This window comes from Contarinia nasturtii, unplaced genomic scaffold, assembly GCF_009176525.2.
Source record: "Contarinia nasturtii isolate CC-2019 unplaced genomic scaffold, AAFC_CNas_1.1 Cnas_scaffold_993, whole genome shotgun sequence".
Lineage (NCBI taxonomy): Eukaryota > Metazoa > Arthropoda > Insecta > Diptera > Cecidomyiidae > Contarinia > Contarinia nasturtii.
Window position 1 is genome coordinate 1,547,921 of NW_022198340.1, and position 17,029 is coordinate 1,564,949.

The 17,029-nt window shown below is 32.8% G+C and overlaps 2 protein-coding genes across 6 annotated transcripts; one reads left to right on the plus strand and one right to left on the minus strand.

Moving 5' to 3' along the window:
• Positions 1 to 2,408: 2,408 nt before the first annotated feature.
• On the minus strand, positions 2,409 to 14,713 carry LOC116343410 (battenin). Of its 5 annotated transcripts, none has more exons than XM_031771433.1 (8): positions 14,500 to 14,713; positions 4,675 to 4,903; positions 4,368 to 4,451; positions 4,205 to 4,260; positions 3,940 to 4,098; positions 3,494 to 3,851; positions 3,104 to 3,424; positions 2,409 to 3,036 (listed from the first exon to the last, which is right to left on the minus strand). In XM_031771433.1, the coding sequence occupies exons 2-8, from the start codon at positions 4,855 to 4,857 to the stop codon at positions 2,932 to 2,934; spliced, it is 1,266 nt and encodes a 421-aa protein (XP_031627293.1). In that variant the 5' UTR covers positions 4,858 to 4,903; positions 14,500 to 14,713; the 3' UTR covers positions 2,409 to 2,931. The 5 variants fall into 5 exon arrangements, with proteins under 5 accessions (XP_031627293.1, XP_031627294.1, XP_031627295.1 ...); XM_031771434.1 differs by lacking the exon at positions 14,500 to 14,713 and adding an exon at positions 10,706 to 10,848; XM_031771435.1 differs by lacking the exon at positions 14,500 to 14,713 and adding an exon at positions 10,700 to 10,848.
• An 881-nt stretch (positions 14,714 to 15,594) lies between these two features.
• LOC116343274 (protein SCO1 homolog, mitochondrial-like) lies at positions 15,595 to 16,870 on the plus strand. The gene is made up of 4 exons (XM_031771258.1): positions 15,595 to 16,037; positions 16,114 to 16,311; positions 16,388 to 16,590; positions 16,663 to 16,870. The coding sequence occupies exons 1-4, from the start codon at positions 15,788 to 15,790 to the stop codon at positions 16,804 to 16,806; spliced, it is 795 nt and encodes a 264-aa protein (XP_031627118.1). The 5' UTR covers positions 15,595 to 15,787; the 3' UTR covers positions 16,807 to 16,870.
• The last annotated feature ends 159 nt before the right edge of the window (positions 16,871 to 17,029 follow it).

Here is a 17,029-nt window from a genome sequence, read left to right on the forward strand (position 1 = left end):
AAGAGCTTGTAAAAGAAAAAGTTAATGTTTTCATACACTTCGTCTTTTTGCATACAATATGTTCTTTACATCGTAGTGTAAATATCAAAGAATAAGACGCCCACAAATTCTTCATTATCATCGTTATCGTTTTGTGAATTTTGAATTTTTTTTCAAGTTTTGACCATTTAAAGTTCCAATTTTTAAGGAAGTATGTCATTCTTCTGTTTGCACTCGTGCATCAAACATAGTGTTTGCAATTTAGTTCTCTTGCAATTTGAATATTTCAAACAAACAACCAGTATTCAAAAACGTAAACATTTTAATTTCAAACTATTCAACATAAGTGGTTATTTAGACATCGTGTTTATTGTGTACGCAAAGTGAAACGTTCAAAATGGATATTTTACCATCGCCCGATTCACCAAAACATATTCTAAACGCTCTTAATGACGATTGCATCGACGAAATATTTCGGAGATTAACGATCTTAGACGATTTTCTAAGCGCGTCCGGAGTGTGTCAACGCTTTTCAGTTAGTGGTAAACGTCGTTTTCGTTTTCAATTCAAAGGGGTCTCAATCAATCATAATGAAAAGGCACCGAATAATTTGCGGCCAGAACGAGTATTGGAATGTGTTCGTTTATTTGGTCCAATGATACAGGCACTGTCATTTGAGTCGACCTTTCATACAGAACATAATGACTACATATTTGAAACGATATCAAATTACTGTGGCAGAACATTAAAAGACCTCAGTATTTATGATTGTAATCCAAATTTCGAGTATATGCATTTCGAAGCATTGGAATATTTGTACTTGAATCGAGCGTCACCGCAGCATTTTCAACCGGAATCATCGTTGAAAATTTTATCACTGGAACAATTAATACTGCTACCTTCACCTTCGTGGTTCTTGCAAAAAATGCCACAACTGGAAGAGCTTCACATCAACAGCGTTAAACATGTGACAGACGAAATGCTTGCGCATTTTCTATCATTGAATCCACAAGTACAGCGAATTCATCTTGGGTCTTGTAGGCATTTAACACCATCGATTTTTGCACATTTATCACCATGTCTCGTGGAGCTGGGTTTCTATAATCTTCACGCCACCTTTTCGGAATCTGTAATAACTGAAATGTTGAATTCTTTACGCACTTTCAAGAAATTGAAACATTTATATTTACTCTTGCCGAAGCATAATATCTCACTTACCACGATAATTAACACATTAGCTGAAAATAATATGCCAGTTGAGCGATTGTCAATAAATACATATGAGAAATATCTTGGACTTGCCGATGAAAATATGTTGACTTTGAAGACACTCAAACATTTGGAATTTGTTTTAATTTCAAATCACAATATTTTCGATAATTTGCTCATCAAAGTGATCAAATCACAAACAGCTCTGGAAACAATTGATGTCAATTGTTATGGGATGGGAACGATGACGATGATTAAAAAAATATTGAAATATGGCAAAAATCTGGCACAAATTCAATGTAAGATTGGTGGACTTAATATTGATTTGGAAAATTATAAATCAGTTTTGCGCTTTGCCAAGAATCGGGTCAATATTAAACTCACAATTCTGCCGGATGGTGGTAGAGTCGATGTTCCTGAGCATATTATTAATGAGAACCGTCAATGGCTGGATATTGTAACATTGAATTGGTTATAGTTTTTGTCTTTTTGTATTAAAATAAATGTTAAAAATTTACATCATCCAAACGACTTTTATTCTCTTTTTTTTTGAAAAACACATAAAAATTATTTTTTCTGCTTTTATTCGAACTTTCAAAATAGTACACCAAAAAAAATATTAGCATTCAAAGTTGCTGAAATGCATTAGCTGTTCACTGTTTCAAAGATCAACAGTAAATAAGCAGTGACACTTCAACTGTCGTTCTTTTAGTCTTTTCGAATAAAGGACTTTGAACTCTACACTTGACTCTACACATACACCTGTCAAAAATTCTGAAAAAAAAAACATCCAAAATTGAAAAAATTCTATTGTTTGTATTTTATTTTTAATAATTTAGTTAATTTTTGTATAATGTTCAACTATTTTGTGGTAAATTGTTAAATTGCTATTTTGAAAATCTTGATTCACTTATGACATTTTCGAATTCAACATTGAACTCGTTGGCACTTATGTATCACGGCCTTAAAGACTTTTTTCTAATACCATCAAATTTTATTAAAAATTACAATATTTTAATTTTGAATAGGATTTTTAAGGCACTTTATCAGATAATGAATTTTCATTTTTTAGAAATTAATTAAAATCAGATTTAATACTTCTGATACATCGGCATTAGTGCATTTTAATTACATGACTAATTATCACCATATTTGCCATAGCTAAATGATTTACACTTTGATTTTATTGCTCGAAATGATAAAGAAAACTGATAAAGACATTACTTCAAATAAATTTATTATCATGAAACAAAAATAACACTTAATGTACTACTGTGTGGTGTTCGAATGAATCGAATGCAATTTTTCATACTGTCATCGAGATATATATAGTTTTGATTTTATTTAAACGGTACAAAGTGTGCTCAGGATGGAAGTATTGCATTCGTAATACGTATTTGAATTAAAAAGAAAACTCGTTTCAATTGAATTATTGATAAGAATGTGCGTCTTTTTTATCAGGTCTATTTATAATTACTCGACAATAGTCATTTGACTTATTAAAAAATACTCTCGCGACTAAAACTACTGAGCGATTAAATTCGATCATTCATTACATTAAATACACATTCGAATATAGAATGGAAAAAAGAAATAAAGTCTTGTTTTGTCTACACTCTACATATACGTATAGAACAAATATTTTCTAATAAAACTTATGGCTACATTACGATCCACTTGTATGATAAAAAAACAGGGGAAAAACGCTATTTATGTACATTCAAAACAATATATTAATTTGATTTATCCTCTGGATGGCATTGGCAATCGGCACAATTCATTGTGCACCGGTATTGCGAAAACGCCGGCAAGCGCAATTCCAATGGCATCGGCCAAACTTGTTACGCCCTGAAAATAAGCAACAAGTTTTTGATTAATTGTCAAATATTTGAAATGAAAAGAGAAAGGTACTGACCAATGCAAAATTACGCTTATCTTCTGGCACTTCTTTCGACATCCGATAGAATGTATTGACATAAGCCCCGCCACCGAGCAAACCTTCCCAGAATACAATTCCAAAGACGAGCCAAATTGACGGTGAAAAGAATATTATCACTTCAAGCAAGAAAATTGCGACGTTTATGAATTGAAAGACTGACATTAGCCAAATTTTATTGATTGTAACGAGATTCACTGAACTTCGCGATACGAAAACACCGATTTGATAATCAACTTGAAGCCAACGGTATTGTGCTGGTTGGTCAAGCCAAATATTTTTGAAGTAAACCAATTCAAACTAAAAATAAAAACCAAGTTTTTGATAAATTATGTCAAATATTTGAAATGAAAAGAAAAAGTTACTGACCAATCCTTGATTGATGAAATATTCGAATAAATATACCAGCGAAATTGGAATCATATACTTTAACAATGAAGGTAAGTAGCGGATCTTGTCGCCGAGCGAAAGTGTTTCTTTCTTATTTTCAACGCCGGTCTCTTGGTCATCGACTGCCGCACTGAACTCAGTTTCCGAATCTCGTTTTGGAATCGAACGTGGATCACGCAATAAAAACCAAAAAGCTGCACCCTCAATCAAAGGCACACTGAGCATTATTAATATTGTATTGACTGGAGTCACACCCATCGAAATTAAAGCTGCATATGAAAAGCTTCCAAAGATACCTGCACCGCCTGTGCCACTGGACCACGTCGATATCACATTTCTTCGTGTTTGAATGAACGAATATTATAAAAAATAATAATATTTGGAATGAATAATTGAAAACACATTTGTAGCTCAAAATAACTTACTTATGGAACTTTGACGAATATGACAAAAGTGATGCTTCGCCAAGACCAGAACTGAGCGATGTTAATACAACGCCAGAGACAGACATGAAATATGAATCGGCATAAGCTACCAGCAAAAATCCAGCGCATTGCATAAAACATGCCAGGAATATTCGAACGCTGATAATGAAGACCAAGAGCAAAAATTAATTAATATTATAAAATATTATGGCATGAATTAATGCTCAAAAATATTATTAGCACACATTGCTTTTAAATTACTAACTTTATGTAGAACGGCAAGAACGGGCACACTGATTTGATAAACAACGATGGCAAAATCTGATTTAAAATGAAAAAAAAAAAAACGAGTTAAATATGGAAATCAAGGGGGAGAAATATGCCTCATAAAATATTCAAATCATGAAAGCGGAAAAGAGTTTTCTTACATCAGCCAACAAAATAGCACCAGTGCTGATGATGTGACAATATCTTTCATTTTCTGGTTTTTCTTCCACATGCTTTTCGGCCGACTGTAAAATAACAACAAAAAGTCACAGAAATAAAAAAAATTGAAAGGTTAGCACAAATAGTGGCGCAGATACCACCACAAAATTGAATTGAAAAGTTTTCGAAAGTAAATAGAAAGTTGAGGAAAATGAGTTGGGGAAAAATGTCAAATATCGAAAAGACATTTTCTGCAGATGTTTTGATGTTAGGTATTTTTAATGTATATACATGCAGCCATTTACTTACATTTCCTGGATTTGCAATGATGTCGTGCGCTGCGCTAAGCATTACCACATATCCATAGTTATTGCAAAGTCCGAGTATCCAGTAAGCAGTTAAATCACGCCACCGTCCAGTATCTTTGGTCTTTGTTGCTGCCTCAACTTTTCCACTGATTGATTGAACATGTGACAACCGTGGCAATTTCATGTTTTCGCACTTTAGTCCTATTTAACTAGTCTCAATTGAAATACAACTAAAATGAGGAAAACGTAATATTTTAGAGGCTTGTTTGTAAGCAAAACACTTGAAAATAATCATCATAAATCAATCACAGTCAATGTGCGTCGTAAAGAATCTCAAGCAGCGATAATGTCTCACGTCATTCAAACGAACAGAAAATATTATTTATTTGTAAGAAAATATTTATGATAAGCAATTTCCACACTTTCGCACCACACGAAGCGAACAAATAAAGTTCTAAATCTCATTTGAACAAAAAAAAAAAAGAAATTTTTATCAACCAAACAGTTATGTGATAAATTCTACGACAAGCAATCAACGAAATTGAAATATGAATGTTCAAATTAACGTGTCATATTACTACTCCGTAATTTCGTTGCTTTGTTTCCGCACTCCGTTATATGAATGAAACGTGCTACATCACGTGAACCAGACTTAATACCAGACTTTAACGAAGTCACTTTATTTTTATTACTTTTATTGACACAAAATCCATATTGTTTTTTTCTTTTTTGTTACTGGATGTTCAACAATAAATGGAACGATTTTTGTGTCAAGTGTGTCAAGTCAAAATATGAAAATGCAATTATTCCAACAATTCGTTGATCGAATTTTTATTGCATTTCTTGTTACTATGTCTATAACTTTGAAATTCAATAAGTATTTTGAGACTGGTCTTACATTAAATACGGTCATCTCCAAACTGTATTTGCAGTAACCATGAAAACTGATATAAAATTCAGAGATTACACAACTTTAGTTTTTTAATTAAAAAAAAAAAAAAAATAAGTGGAGCGAATGAGTGACAAAAATGAAGCGAATAATTTCCAACAAAATATGTAAACATAAATTTTTAGCAAAATCAAAGTGAATTTATGCACATTAAATTCCAGTCGAAATGGAATTTCATTAATTCAGTCTGCGCTCATCATCAATGCAACAAAATATTCTCGATGCGTATACGATGCACAAAACATCCGTATAATTCTGTATTTATTTATAATTTCGGTTCGAACGAATATTTCAAATGGAATTTTATAATAATTACTAAAACGAAATGAAATAAAATGAATAAACATTTTTTTTTTAATCAAATTATACCAAATCTCTTGATGCTCTTGAGCACTGACATGGGCGAAGTAAGCGGTGAGGCAAATACGAACACACGCGCAAAATATGATGTAAGTTTCAGTGTAAATTGACAACTAAATACGTTCAAATCATAGTCAGATGAGATTGTTAGCGAAACTACTTTATCTGACACTGACAGCGAATCTATAGATTGGAATAGAATACAATATTGTCACTCAATTTCATCATGAAATCATTTATCTAAAACATCGGCAAATGCTCAATTCGACGGTGAGCACATTAAAATTGTAAATTCGTAATCAAACATAGTTTTTTTTCACAAACATGCGAATTTCATCCATATTCATATATTAAAGCAGCATTGGAAAAAGTGTCGCTCTGGAAGAGCGAATCGAATATCCATGGAAAATGTTGCTTGTTTCTTTTTAAATTCACTTGTCTTTCCCAACAACACAATTGATCAATCTGATTCAGCTTCAAAAGAGTAGCTGATAAACATCACACAATTTAAATAAGTAACATGAGGAGGATTCCGTTTTTGTTTTTTTTAAATCAATTGTTTTTATTCCTATATCTCAATGCAATATTTTTTTTTTTGAAATTAGACATGACAAAATCACGGTTCAAAAACTGCATGGTTTTGGTATTGATGAAAAGTCAGCTTTTTCGAAGAACAATTTCAGACGAACCTGTCTCATTTCTTCTTCTTGATCATTGCTTGGTGGATCGATCTGAACATTATCACTCAAGTTTATCAACATAAGAGACGTATTTCGGTGCGAAAGATAATCGGTTTTGACCAATTTCCAAACGACATTTATATTATTATCCAATTCATTTGCTGGTTGTTGGTGCTGAATTTTCGTTTCTGGTGTGCCATTGCTAGATGTGTGATTGTGAGGGTGTTGTGTGTGTGTTGTTTTTGGTGCATAGTTGGTGTCATCAACACAAATGATATTCAAATCAGTTGCAATCACATAAGTGCGTTGTGAGTGTGTTGTTTCTGTTGTTCTCTTGCTAACACCACTTCGAGCATCCGTATGATTGTGAGAGTCTGGTGTTTTTTCACGACAATCAGAACGCTCAAAGGGTGCATTCTTATAGATATCAACCAGGATATCAATATCACTATACGCACCAGTTGGTTTTTCGATGGCAAACAAAACATTTAAATAAGTCACTCTGCTTAGAATTGCGACAGCCGAAATGAATACCATTATCGCCACAAAAATAGCACCTGTCATTCAGCCATTTTCCTGTTTCATCGCAATAATTGCGGCCATTGGGACATTTGCATTCTACGGCAACGCATTTATAGTTCAGAACCTCAATATCCGCGAACGCACCAGGCTCTTTCCAATCTACAAAATTCCATTAAATTTTATATTCGAACATATTTTTTATCCATATTCTAGAGAATGTTTAATCAATATCGCTCACCTGCATCTTCATCAGGACAATAATTACCACGACGTCGCAAAAAATCTCGATATTTCACTCCATTCACTTTGGCATATCCGCAACATGGAGATTTTGCTACTAAGCCAGCCATTCTTGCGTGAGCTTGCATGCATTCTTTGTGGAAATAACCTTGCTCACAGCACGATGGGATGCTCGTAATTTGAGTATATTCTCCCATTGGATCGTGACAAATTTGACACTGCCAGCCAACACCATGTTTGTCATATTTTTCGTTGATCACGACGTGTCTATCGCAGAAGGATGGGAATTTATCATTATCGAATATATTCAAACATCCATTCCTTACACTTAGTAAGGAACAGATGCTTTCGTCTTTTTACAGTAGACACATTGAGTTTTCTTGTGTAGATTGACCAGATCGAGGACGTCTTTCACAAGAAAACCAGCAAATTTGGTATCGTCGTCACCTCGTTGCACACCATTCGTTAAAAGTAACTGGAAAGTATTTAAATCCAATCAATCAATGAGAATACAATTGAACGTTGAATGTAGAAAACTTTTAAAACGGTATGACTTATACCACAAAACAAATGATTTGTACAGTTTTCTGCAGTTCAGTACGTAGGTATCGTTGATTCCACAAATGACACACGTTAGATCTTTTTCTCCAGATGACATTTTGTTACTTTTTTCCTATTCGCAATGAAAGCAAAAAATACGTTCTTTTAAAAAATCAATTGCCTTGCTCGAAATACTTTGATTCAATTTATTTTTAATTTAATTTTTGCTTGAAATATTCAATTACCTTAAAACACTTGTACAAAAAAACTAGCACACAATCATTGATTTTTGTTTAAATATCAAAGCACTGGCATACACTGATAAAACTGCACATTCTACTATCTTTTTGTTTAATAAACACCCGATCGACAGTTGGTCGGCAACACTGCTTTTGTCCAATTTACGATTATTTGTGCAATTGGCAAAACTTCTCTCACTTTTCAACATTTTGTTTAAACAATCGGGTGATTACTAAACATAGCATAGTATATGTTCTAGAATGTGGTGAGATTTATTGGTTATAACAATTATTATTATTTATAATTTATGATTATTACCATGAGACACGAATACATATCGCGTGATCATGTTCTTATCGAAATCAAAAGTTTGAATCGTTGTTAAATATTTGCTCTTCGAATCAAATCCCTTGGCAACTGGCAATGCGGGTAATTTACAAAAACTGCCGAATTAAAGTTTACGATGTTGCTTTAGCTAATCTGAATTATTGCCAGAACCCGAATAATGAAAACTTCAATTCATTTTATCATAAACTGTATTTTACAATATCACAACACCTTTTACGAGAACACGTTTTCAGTGGAAAATCATCGTAATTTAATAACGATCTATACAAACACATATATCATCATTATCAAATGCCTAGCGAAACTGTTGCTGGTATATTTAAAAAAATCACGAGACTCACAAATTAATTCCGTATTGCAGTTGAACTTGTGCAATCCATATTTGATTTTTCGTTTCGCTTCCCGTCTCTCTAAACAGCATGTGTTTATTGAATAAATTTTTGGATTGATATAGAGCCAATATTGGAATCTATTTAAATTGTCATTAACTAAAATAGACGTCGTTGACCGTCATTTTATTGAATATTGTGATTTATCAGTGTTCAATTTACGAATAAGTCAAACTGATAGAATGTAAACAGAAAACAAAACAAATGAACAGAAAATAAATAGCCACAACGAAAAACGTGATTGTGATTACATGATTGACATAATTAAATATTCACAACTTGAATACAGAACACCATCAATAAAATGGAGTTGTAATAAAACAATTGAATATGGTTGTTTTGACATTGAAAAGACAATCCAATTTGGTTAAAACAAAGATTATTCAAATTGATAAACGTGTGCGCGAAACTATCAATTTTAATGGTACGCGTGCTACATATCTCTGAAAGACACAAAATAGAAATACATTATTTTTTTGCAAGTGAATATTACAATCAGTTCAATTGGCTCGGTGGAAAACGTGTCATTTTATTACTTTTAAAGTGCTACAAATTGCTGATAATTTTTTATCATTTTATAAATTGATGAAGTTTTGTCGCTTAGTCGTTAGACATTTATGGCTAATTCATAAATCGATATGCAAACCTATTCGGATTCTATTATAAACTGGAGCATATTGAAATCATGAATATACTTTCTATTTATAAAGCGAAAAATGAAAGTTTAAATGTCAAATTAAATTCATTCGACAGGATCTTATTAAAATGTCAACTTTTTTCTTTTGGCGAGAACTTTTTTAAAATCATTGAAAATGCAAGCTCTCTCAATTTTCCGAATGACGTTGAAAAATATTATGTCATAATAAGGTCGTTTCCATTGGAATTCATTGAAAATGTACAAACTTCAACCTTTTTAGATGAAATGATATTTTGTAAAAAAAAATGTGTGCAAAAACCCCCAATGACAGTACTCGTTTATTTTTGTTGACTGTCGTGCATTTCACTCAAATTTAAAAAAAAATCTCTCTATTCGCTGCTGTTTGCAATCTGTATTAAAATCTTTCAAAATCCCTCAATCTTTGAGTCGTAAAGAAATTGCCGTTTTTAAAAGCATCAATTCTTCGAAGTCAGAAGAAAATGATGTTCCATTTCCGCCTTTGGATATTTCTAAATCAAAGCAAATATTTGCATTTGTTCTGGTTCTGTGAAAATATCACTGGTTTTGATTTGTTTGACTTGAAATCGGGGGAGCAAACACAACAACCAGAAAAGCATATTGCAACTTTGTACGGTTGTCTCGTGAGACCCAAATAAATTTATAGACAGTTTATGAATATAGTGGTAATGTCTATTATATCATATCTGAATTTCACGTTCTATCGTGCCACGTCTCAAAATACAAAAAAAAGAAGTGTTTTGATGCACAGCACACATCCATTTGGAATTGGCACAGGAAAAAAAACTGCGGTATTTTTCCTATGTTTACATCTTCTGCTTGCTGCATGAATGTTTGCACGCACGAATTTTGCACGGAAACCACTTTCAAAAGAACGTTTTGAATATTGCAGTTGAAATTGTTTTTGCCACGATTTTCCGGAAGAAATTTATTTAATTCTATTTCTTGTATACATCCAAAACCACATACACATGTGTATTTTTAGATGCAATAATAAACCGAAAGAAAGTCATTTCCAAGACAAAAGAACGTACGTTAAATTGTTTCAATGTCGCGGTCGTTGTGGCTATTTTCAAACTTACACTCACATTAACTTTCGGTTTGTCTGCCGAGTTGTCGGTGTTGTGTTTTCACCCAATTTTGTTGAAATATAATATGTGTAACAAGTATGTGTGGTCGCACTGTCAATTTTCGGCGTCTATACAGCCGTGTGTCTTTTGTGATACTGTTTTGTGGTACGTTTCGGTTGGGTCGTCATATAGACTTGAAATTGTACTCAAAGGAATAATAAATGTGCATACGATACAACAAAACAATCGACAATATTCAACAGGCAGTAAATTCATGATAACAACAAAACATTCACACCATATGTGCGCACACACACCGTTCACAACCACTTGATGTTTGTATGTGATCCCGCTCTTTCTCTTATCGTTTATCGAATGTGTTAATCTAAAAAATTCAAGCTTTGAAATGGCTAGGATAATAAACGATGATCGGTGTGTAATTTGTTCACAGCCTCTGTGATTTGTTTTTAATGTATTTTATCGGCTGGAAAACGTTTAAATCACATGTGTCTATTTATGCAGATTCATGCCAAATTGGCAAAAGTTTTTTTTTATTCGATTTTGTTCGAGCACTTTTCGGCGTAGCATCAACATTCTAATTATAGAATTGGTAATATTCTGTCAGTCAATTACGCAAAGTTTTGGGGCGAAAAGTTGTTTTTCGGATAATTGGCGCTAATTTTTGAAGTTGTTTTGCATGTATCACAGAGTACCCTTGTCGAGAGTAAACAATTAATCATTTTGGTACGGGGCTTAGTTTGAGCGTAACTCACTTATCTCCGGTTTTATAAGCATAAATAAATCGATTATGGTGGAAAATCGGACGATATCCGCTACCAACGACGTGAATTTTCATGCACGTAAAATAAATGGCATGTCATGTACTTAATCACCACTCGATGAGCGCCGATATATATTCAGCATACAAAAATTAACTCGTTTTTGTGTATGAATGCGTATTTTAACGTTTGATGTATACAGATAACAAATAATAATTATTGCCATTTTATTATTGTGAATGTTTTGAATAACATTATTATTATCGTAATTGAAAATTTGTTTTCAAAACCGCAAAAATGTGTGTCTGCCTTGTTTTTGCGTGTATTTTCGGCGACCACCATATAGTGGTAATATGTTTTTTTATATATTCCCTGAATTCAGTATTGTCACTTAGATCGCACATCGCGTCATCGTATCAAAAATGCAGAGAACAGCACATTTTCCGCAACATTTTATTGTTGCGGCTCATGCCAAGCGTGGATAATTTAATTTTTGTAGCAATATTCAGTATTTGTGAATTGTTTTCATAACGTCAAATTTATTATTTTTATTATCGCAAATCGCGTTTATTCGGGGACACACCAGTTTAATTGTTTACGTTCCGGGTCATTTTGTCACGTTCGCGTAATGCTTTTTGTTGTGTTGTACTGAATTGGTTTGCCTCCGGTAGCCAAACAATGTTAACACGCATTATCATACGGAATAATCTTGATGCTGTTTAATCATCAATTCACATTCTTTTCATTGAATTGCTTTTTATCATACAATCGAAATCATAGCACTTTCTAAATATACATGTTACAATTTACCAAAAATGGAAAGAAGCTCCGCAGTCGAAGCGAGTCGAAATGTCTGTCGCATCCTATTCAATTTATACAGTGGACTAAATGGCAACATTGTTTGTGCGATACAGCAAATGTACTGCATTTGCTAATATTTGGGAATATGGTTCGATTTATAACATCATAAATGAAGTGAGTCGTACGAGTCTATAGCCTCATAATGAGGCGATTATGGAATATTCATCGAAAATGGAAGAAAAAAATGAAATTATATGTATAGCATCGTCCTTCGTTTTTTTTTTTTTTGGTAGAATATTCTATTTTTAGCTTGATAAGCTGAATTATCGAATGTCTGGCGAAGATTTGCATAAATCATAACCTTTGTAATCTTTCGATGCAATTAGAAACATGTGATTAAAGAGCTGACTCAGTGACCTTAATTAAGAAATTAAATTAAAATTTTGATTATTTTTTTCAATTATTCGAAAAACAAAAAATTGCATGAGCAAAAACGTGTAAAAAATATTATCAAAAAGTGTCAATTTATTTGTGAAATCAAGTTATTTTAAGACCGTAACCGTTGATATTTATTGTTTGAAATAAGAAAAAAGACGATTTTACATGAAATCGTTCCAATTAAGAATAAAATATGCACAAAGTAAAGTCAATATGAATGTCAAAGAATGCAAAGAAAATATCACAACTTGCTATTTCATCCAGGAACGAATGACCGTACTGGGAATACCAGTAATACCAATTTGATATTACCAAATACCAGCAGGTATAGGTCATTTTTGTATGCAACGAAAACCTCTAATATATTCATTTTTTCCACATTAAATATTTTAAAAACGAAACACTATCGATAGGACTTGGAACTGAAAACAAACTTTCGATTGAACTTCGAGAGAATTGAATGTATGGTGATTTTTGGGAGCAAATCCCAAATTTATGCCTTGCGTTGCGTCATTTTCACTATACTTCACACGTTTTGTGCATTCGACGAAGGTTTTCCGTCTTCAAAAATTTCGCGACAATACTAGTGCTTTCAAAAATACAGAATGCGCTATTTTCTCAAAGTTATCAGAATCGGTCGAATCAAACATTCTGAATCGAATTGTATTTGACCAAAAAATCTTGACCTAGTAGCATTTGACCTGAATTGAACAAGCTTTCGTTCAGATACAAATCATTCAACAAAAAAATATTACACAATTCGATTGTTTCTATTTAAGTTTCATACGCGTCCAATCGCACATTATAAATTCGTTACTTAATGAAATGTGATCGGCCCATATAATTCACGTGTTTACTTAAGAGGCGACGGCGTCAAAAAGTGAATTTAAAATGAATTCTCTGTAATGCTAATGAACCAGAAGTAAATATAGCAATAATTATCAAGGAAAGTATGCATAAAATTCTGTCTGGAAATAATTGCAAGTGATAAAATTATTTAATATTATTTCGATTTTCAAAGAAAAGCAAAACGATTCGATAAATCGTATGTGTGTCGGTGCAGGAACTCAAATGAAATTTGAATATGTGCTTGAAATATGTATATTGCGAATCAATAAACTTGGTACACATAAACAAACGTTGTCATATGGTAAACATCGATTTTTTTTTGTTGTTCGAGCTGTTAATAACAATGAAATCACCGAAACTCGTGCATGAAATTACTCGGTGCGAATCGCACATGATGTTTTTTGTTGAGACACGTATGACGTGACAAATGCCAAAATGTAAACCGATACGACGCACGGATTGACGAAGATTAGCGAACTGCAATGTGTCTTAGCACGATTGCGTATGTTTTATTCGAAAAAAAAAAATTACGGCTGCATAATTCGTTATATATGCACGTTTTATTCTCTTTTACATGTACATATTGCAAAATGTTCGGCATGATAGTCAACATGTAATAATAGAACTGTCTAGAAATATGAATTTCCGATTGAATGAAAGAAAAATCAATGTAAAATTCAAACAATTTTCGCATAAAATTTTAAATTCAAAATGTTCTCTTTTTGGGAGAATGAGCGAAACCGGTCAAAATGTAAAACAATCGATTTTTTTCGCAAATCGACGTTTATTTTGTGTTTAAAACACAGAGGCCTCTTAATTAATTGTGACTTTTGTGCTGCTTTCGTTAGAGTAATCAATAAATAAGTTTGAATGTTGAGTGTACGCCATTTGGCAGTATACATTACAAATTGAATATTTATAAGCGTCAGGATCGAATATACTTACTTGTACACACAATTTGATTTATTGCAATTTCGGCACGCAATGTTCTATACGTTATATATAGATCGATATAGAAAGTGCTTTTTTCTTTCGTTTGCCGGTACTTTTGTGTTTCTTTCGACTTTTTTTGTATGCTTCACTTGTCTTTTCTCTTGCTTTCGATTATAATTCGCGCTCAAGTTTTTGCAGTGCACACATCACACAGAGTGCAGGCAAATGGCAAAACACAGACTGGCAAATCTTGCGGAACAGACGACTGAACTAAGCACTAAACTTTTTCAATAACTGTATACACATGCGGTTTCTTTTCTTTTTTATCTTGTTCTCTCTTGCGGCTGTTGCCCGTCTCAAGCAGATGCGATATATTTTTGCACTGCGTAAGGCGTGTAAATAACTTTTTGAAGTAAACACATTGTTGTTTTTCTGCTGATCCAACATTTCGAAATTGCTCTTCAATTTGGAGTATTGGATCGCAGGCATGCCAGGGAAACCGGGTCATAAGATATATTCGCAATCATAACACATTTTTTCTATGAAAATGAAAGTATTTGATATTGACATTCAGTGCATAGTGTACACCGGCTTGCAACAAAGGTTACAATGTTGTTTAATTGGTGGGGGAGATAATGATTCTACGCAAATCAATGTCAGCTGAAATTAGAAGATAATTCATTTATTTATAGCCGAGTTTTTTCGTTGGTTTCAGTCGTCAATTTTATCGCTCTTCTTTTAATTGACGCATTTGTTTTACAAAATTCACTTGATATAATCGTGCTCATCATATATACTCAAAAAAAGCGTCATATTATTGCCTCTCTCAAGCAGCTTAAAACCTCATTAGAATTTTATTGGCTCATTTTTTTATGATTCTCTATTTTAAATCTCGAAATCAAGTAAAATTCTTATATCTGATTGTATTCAAGTTCCATCAAATCGTAAATAGCTTATTCTCTCTCCGTTTTGTCGATTTTTTTATTTTTCAAATGTGAAGCGATGCAAACGTGACCGAAACGAGTGAGCACATGCGTATGTGAACCGGGCTCAATCTTATTTGACAATTGCGGTGAAAACATTCCATTGGATGACATTTGACAACTGTCATATGGTTTCTACTTGAATACCAAGTAAAACTTGATTGAATATAAACATTTGCACCAATGTTTTTTTCATCAAAATCTAGTTAATGTAGTTTGTGACGCATTTTACGTGTACCGGTATTGATCACATTTATTCGAATCGCATTTAAAAATCGTGCATTTCAATCTGTAAAATCAATAAATAGTGAATTGAAATGATGAATCGATTAAGCCGCTTGTTACCAGTTTGCAGGTTAGGTTGTAGTAACCAGCTAAAACCAAAAACTATAAGTCCACTGTGTTTGGTTTTGCAAAATCAACAACGAAATTATGCCGAATTACCAAGAATAAAAAGGCCTGGCGAAGGTAAAGGGCCACTCACATGGAAATCTCTCAAATATACTGCTGTTTGTGCTGCTGTTATGTTTGGTATTTTGAAATATATGGAAGCTAAAAAGGATGCAGGTAAAGTGGAAATTGGAGATGAAAGATGAAGAAGGAGTGAATAAAAAACTAAAATATTGTGTGTTGGTAAATTCAGAGATAGAAAAAGAGCGAAGGAAATCAATTGGAAAGGCGGCTATTGGTGGACCATGGGAATTGATGACAACCACCGGTGAAGTGAAAAAGTCGTCTGATTTTCATGGTAAATGGGTATTGATTTATTTTGGATTCACACACTGTCCCGATGTGTGCCCGGATGAATTAGAGAAAATGGCTGGCGTTATTGATGATTTAGGTGAGACACACCAAATTCTTCTTTACTATTTATTTTAAAGTTAATTGATACATGATTTTTTTTATTTTATCAATAGAAAAGAAAAAAATTCAAGTCCAACCGCTATTCATAACTGTTGATCCGGAACGTGATACAAAAGACGTGCTTGAAAAGTACATTAAAGAGTTTTCATCGAAATTGCTTGGTTTGACTGGAACCAAAGAGCAAATAGGTGCAGTATGCAAGAAATTCCGAGTATACTTTAGTGCTGGTCCAAAAGACAAGGATAACGATTACATTGTAAATCTAAAACTTTTTTCTTGTTTTTTTTTTTTTTAAATAACGATAGCCATTGTTTGTTTTCAATTTCAGGTCGATCATACAATAGTTTTGTATTTGATAAATCCAAAGGGTGAATTTGTCGACTATTTCGGACAGAATAAGAAACGTGCTGAAGTGACTGATGAAATTTTGGTCACTGTCGCCAAATACAATGGAAAAAAAAAAATCAAATAAATATTTCAAGAAAATAATGTTTATTTAAAGATTCTTTAGCAATAAAATTGATTCAAATGTAAAAGATTGTTTTATTCATTGAATCCATCAAGTTTGAAAGAGGCAGGAAAAAAAGTTGCATAAACAGTTCGTTTAACTCTTATCTAATGTGTTTCAATTGGTCTCAAATGAATTGAGTGTTTTGCTTGTTTTTTTTTTTGGTGTACGGATGTGTGAATGGCAG

Excerpts from the sequence above, each read along its gene's own strand:
- LOC116343274 (XM_031771258.1), top strand. The coding sequence starts at position 15,788 with ATGATGAATCGATTAAGCCGCTTGTTACCAGTTTGCAGGTTAGGTTGT. Across the intron at positions 16,038-16,113 it reads GGAAGCTAAAAAGGATGCAG|AGATAGAAAAAGAGCGAAGG; the intron begins GTAAAGTGGAAA and ends TGGTAAATTCAG. Across the intron at positions 16,312-16,387 it reads TGGCGTTATTGATGATTTAG|AAAAGAAAAAAATTCAAGTC; the intron begins GTGAGACACACC and ends TTTTATCAATAG.
- LOC116343410 (XM_031771433.1), bottom strand. The coding sequence starts at position 4,857 with ATGAAATTGCCACGGTTGTCACATGTTCAATCAATCAGTGGAAAAGTT. Across the intron at positions 3,425-3,493 it reads ATTTCATCAATCAAGGATTG|TTTGAATTGGTTTACTTCAA; the intron begins GTCAGTAACTTT and ends TTTTATTTTTAG. Across the intron at positions 3,037-3,103 it reads ATAAGCGTAATTTTGCATTG|GGCGTAACAAGTTTGGCCGA; the intron begins GTCAGTACCTTT and ends GCTTATTTTCAG.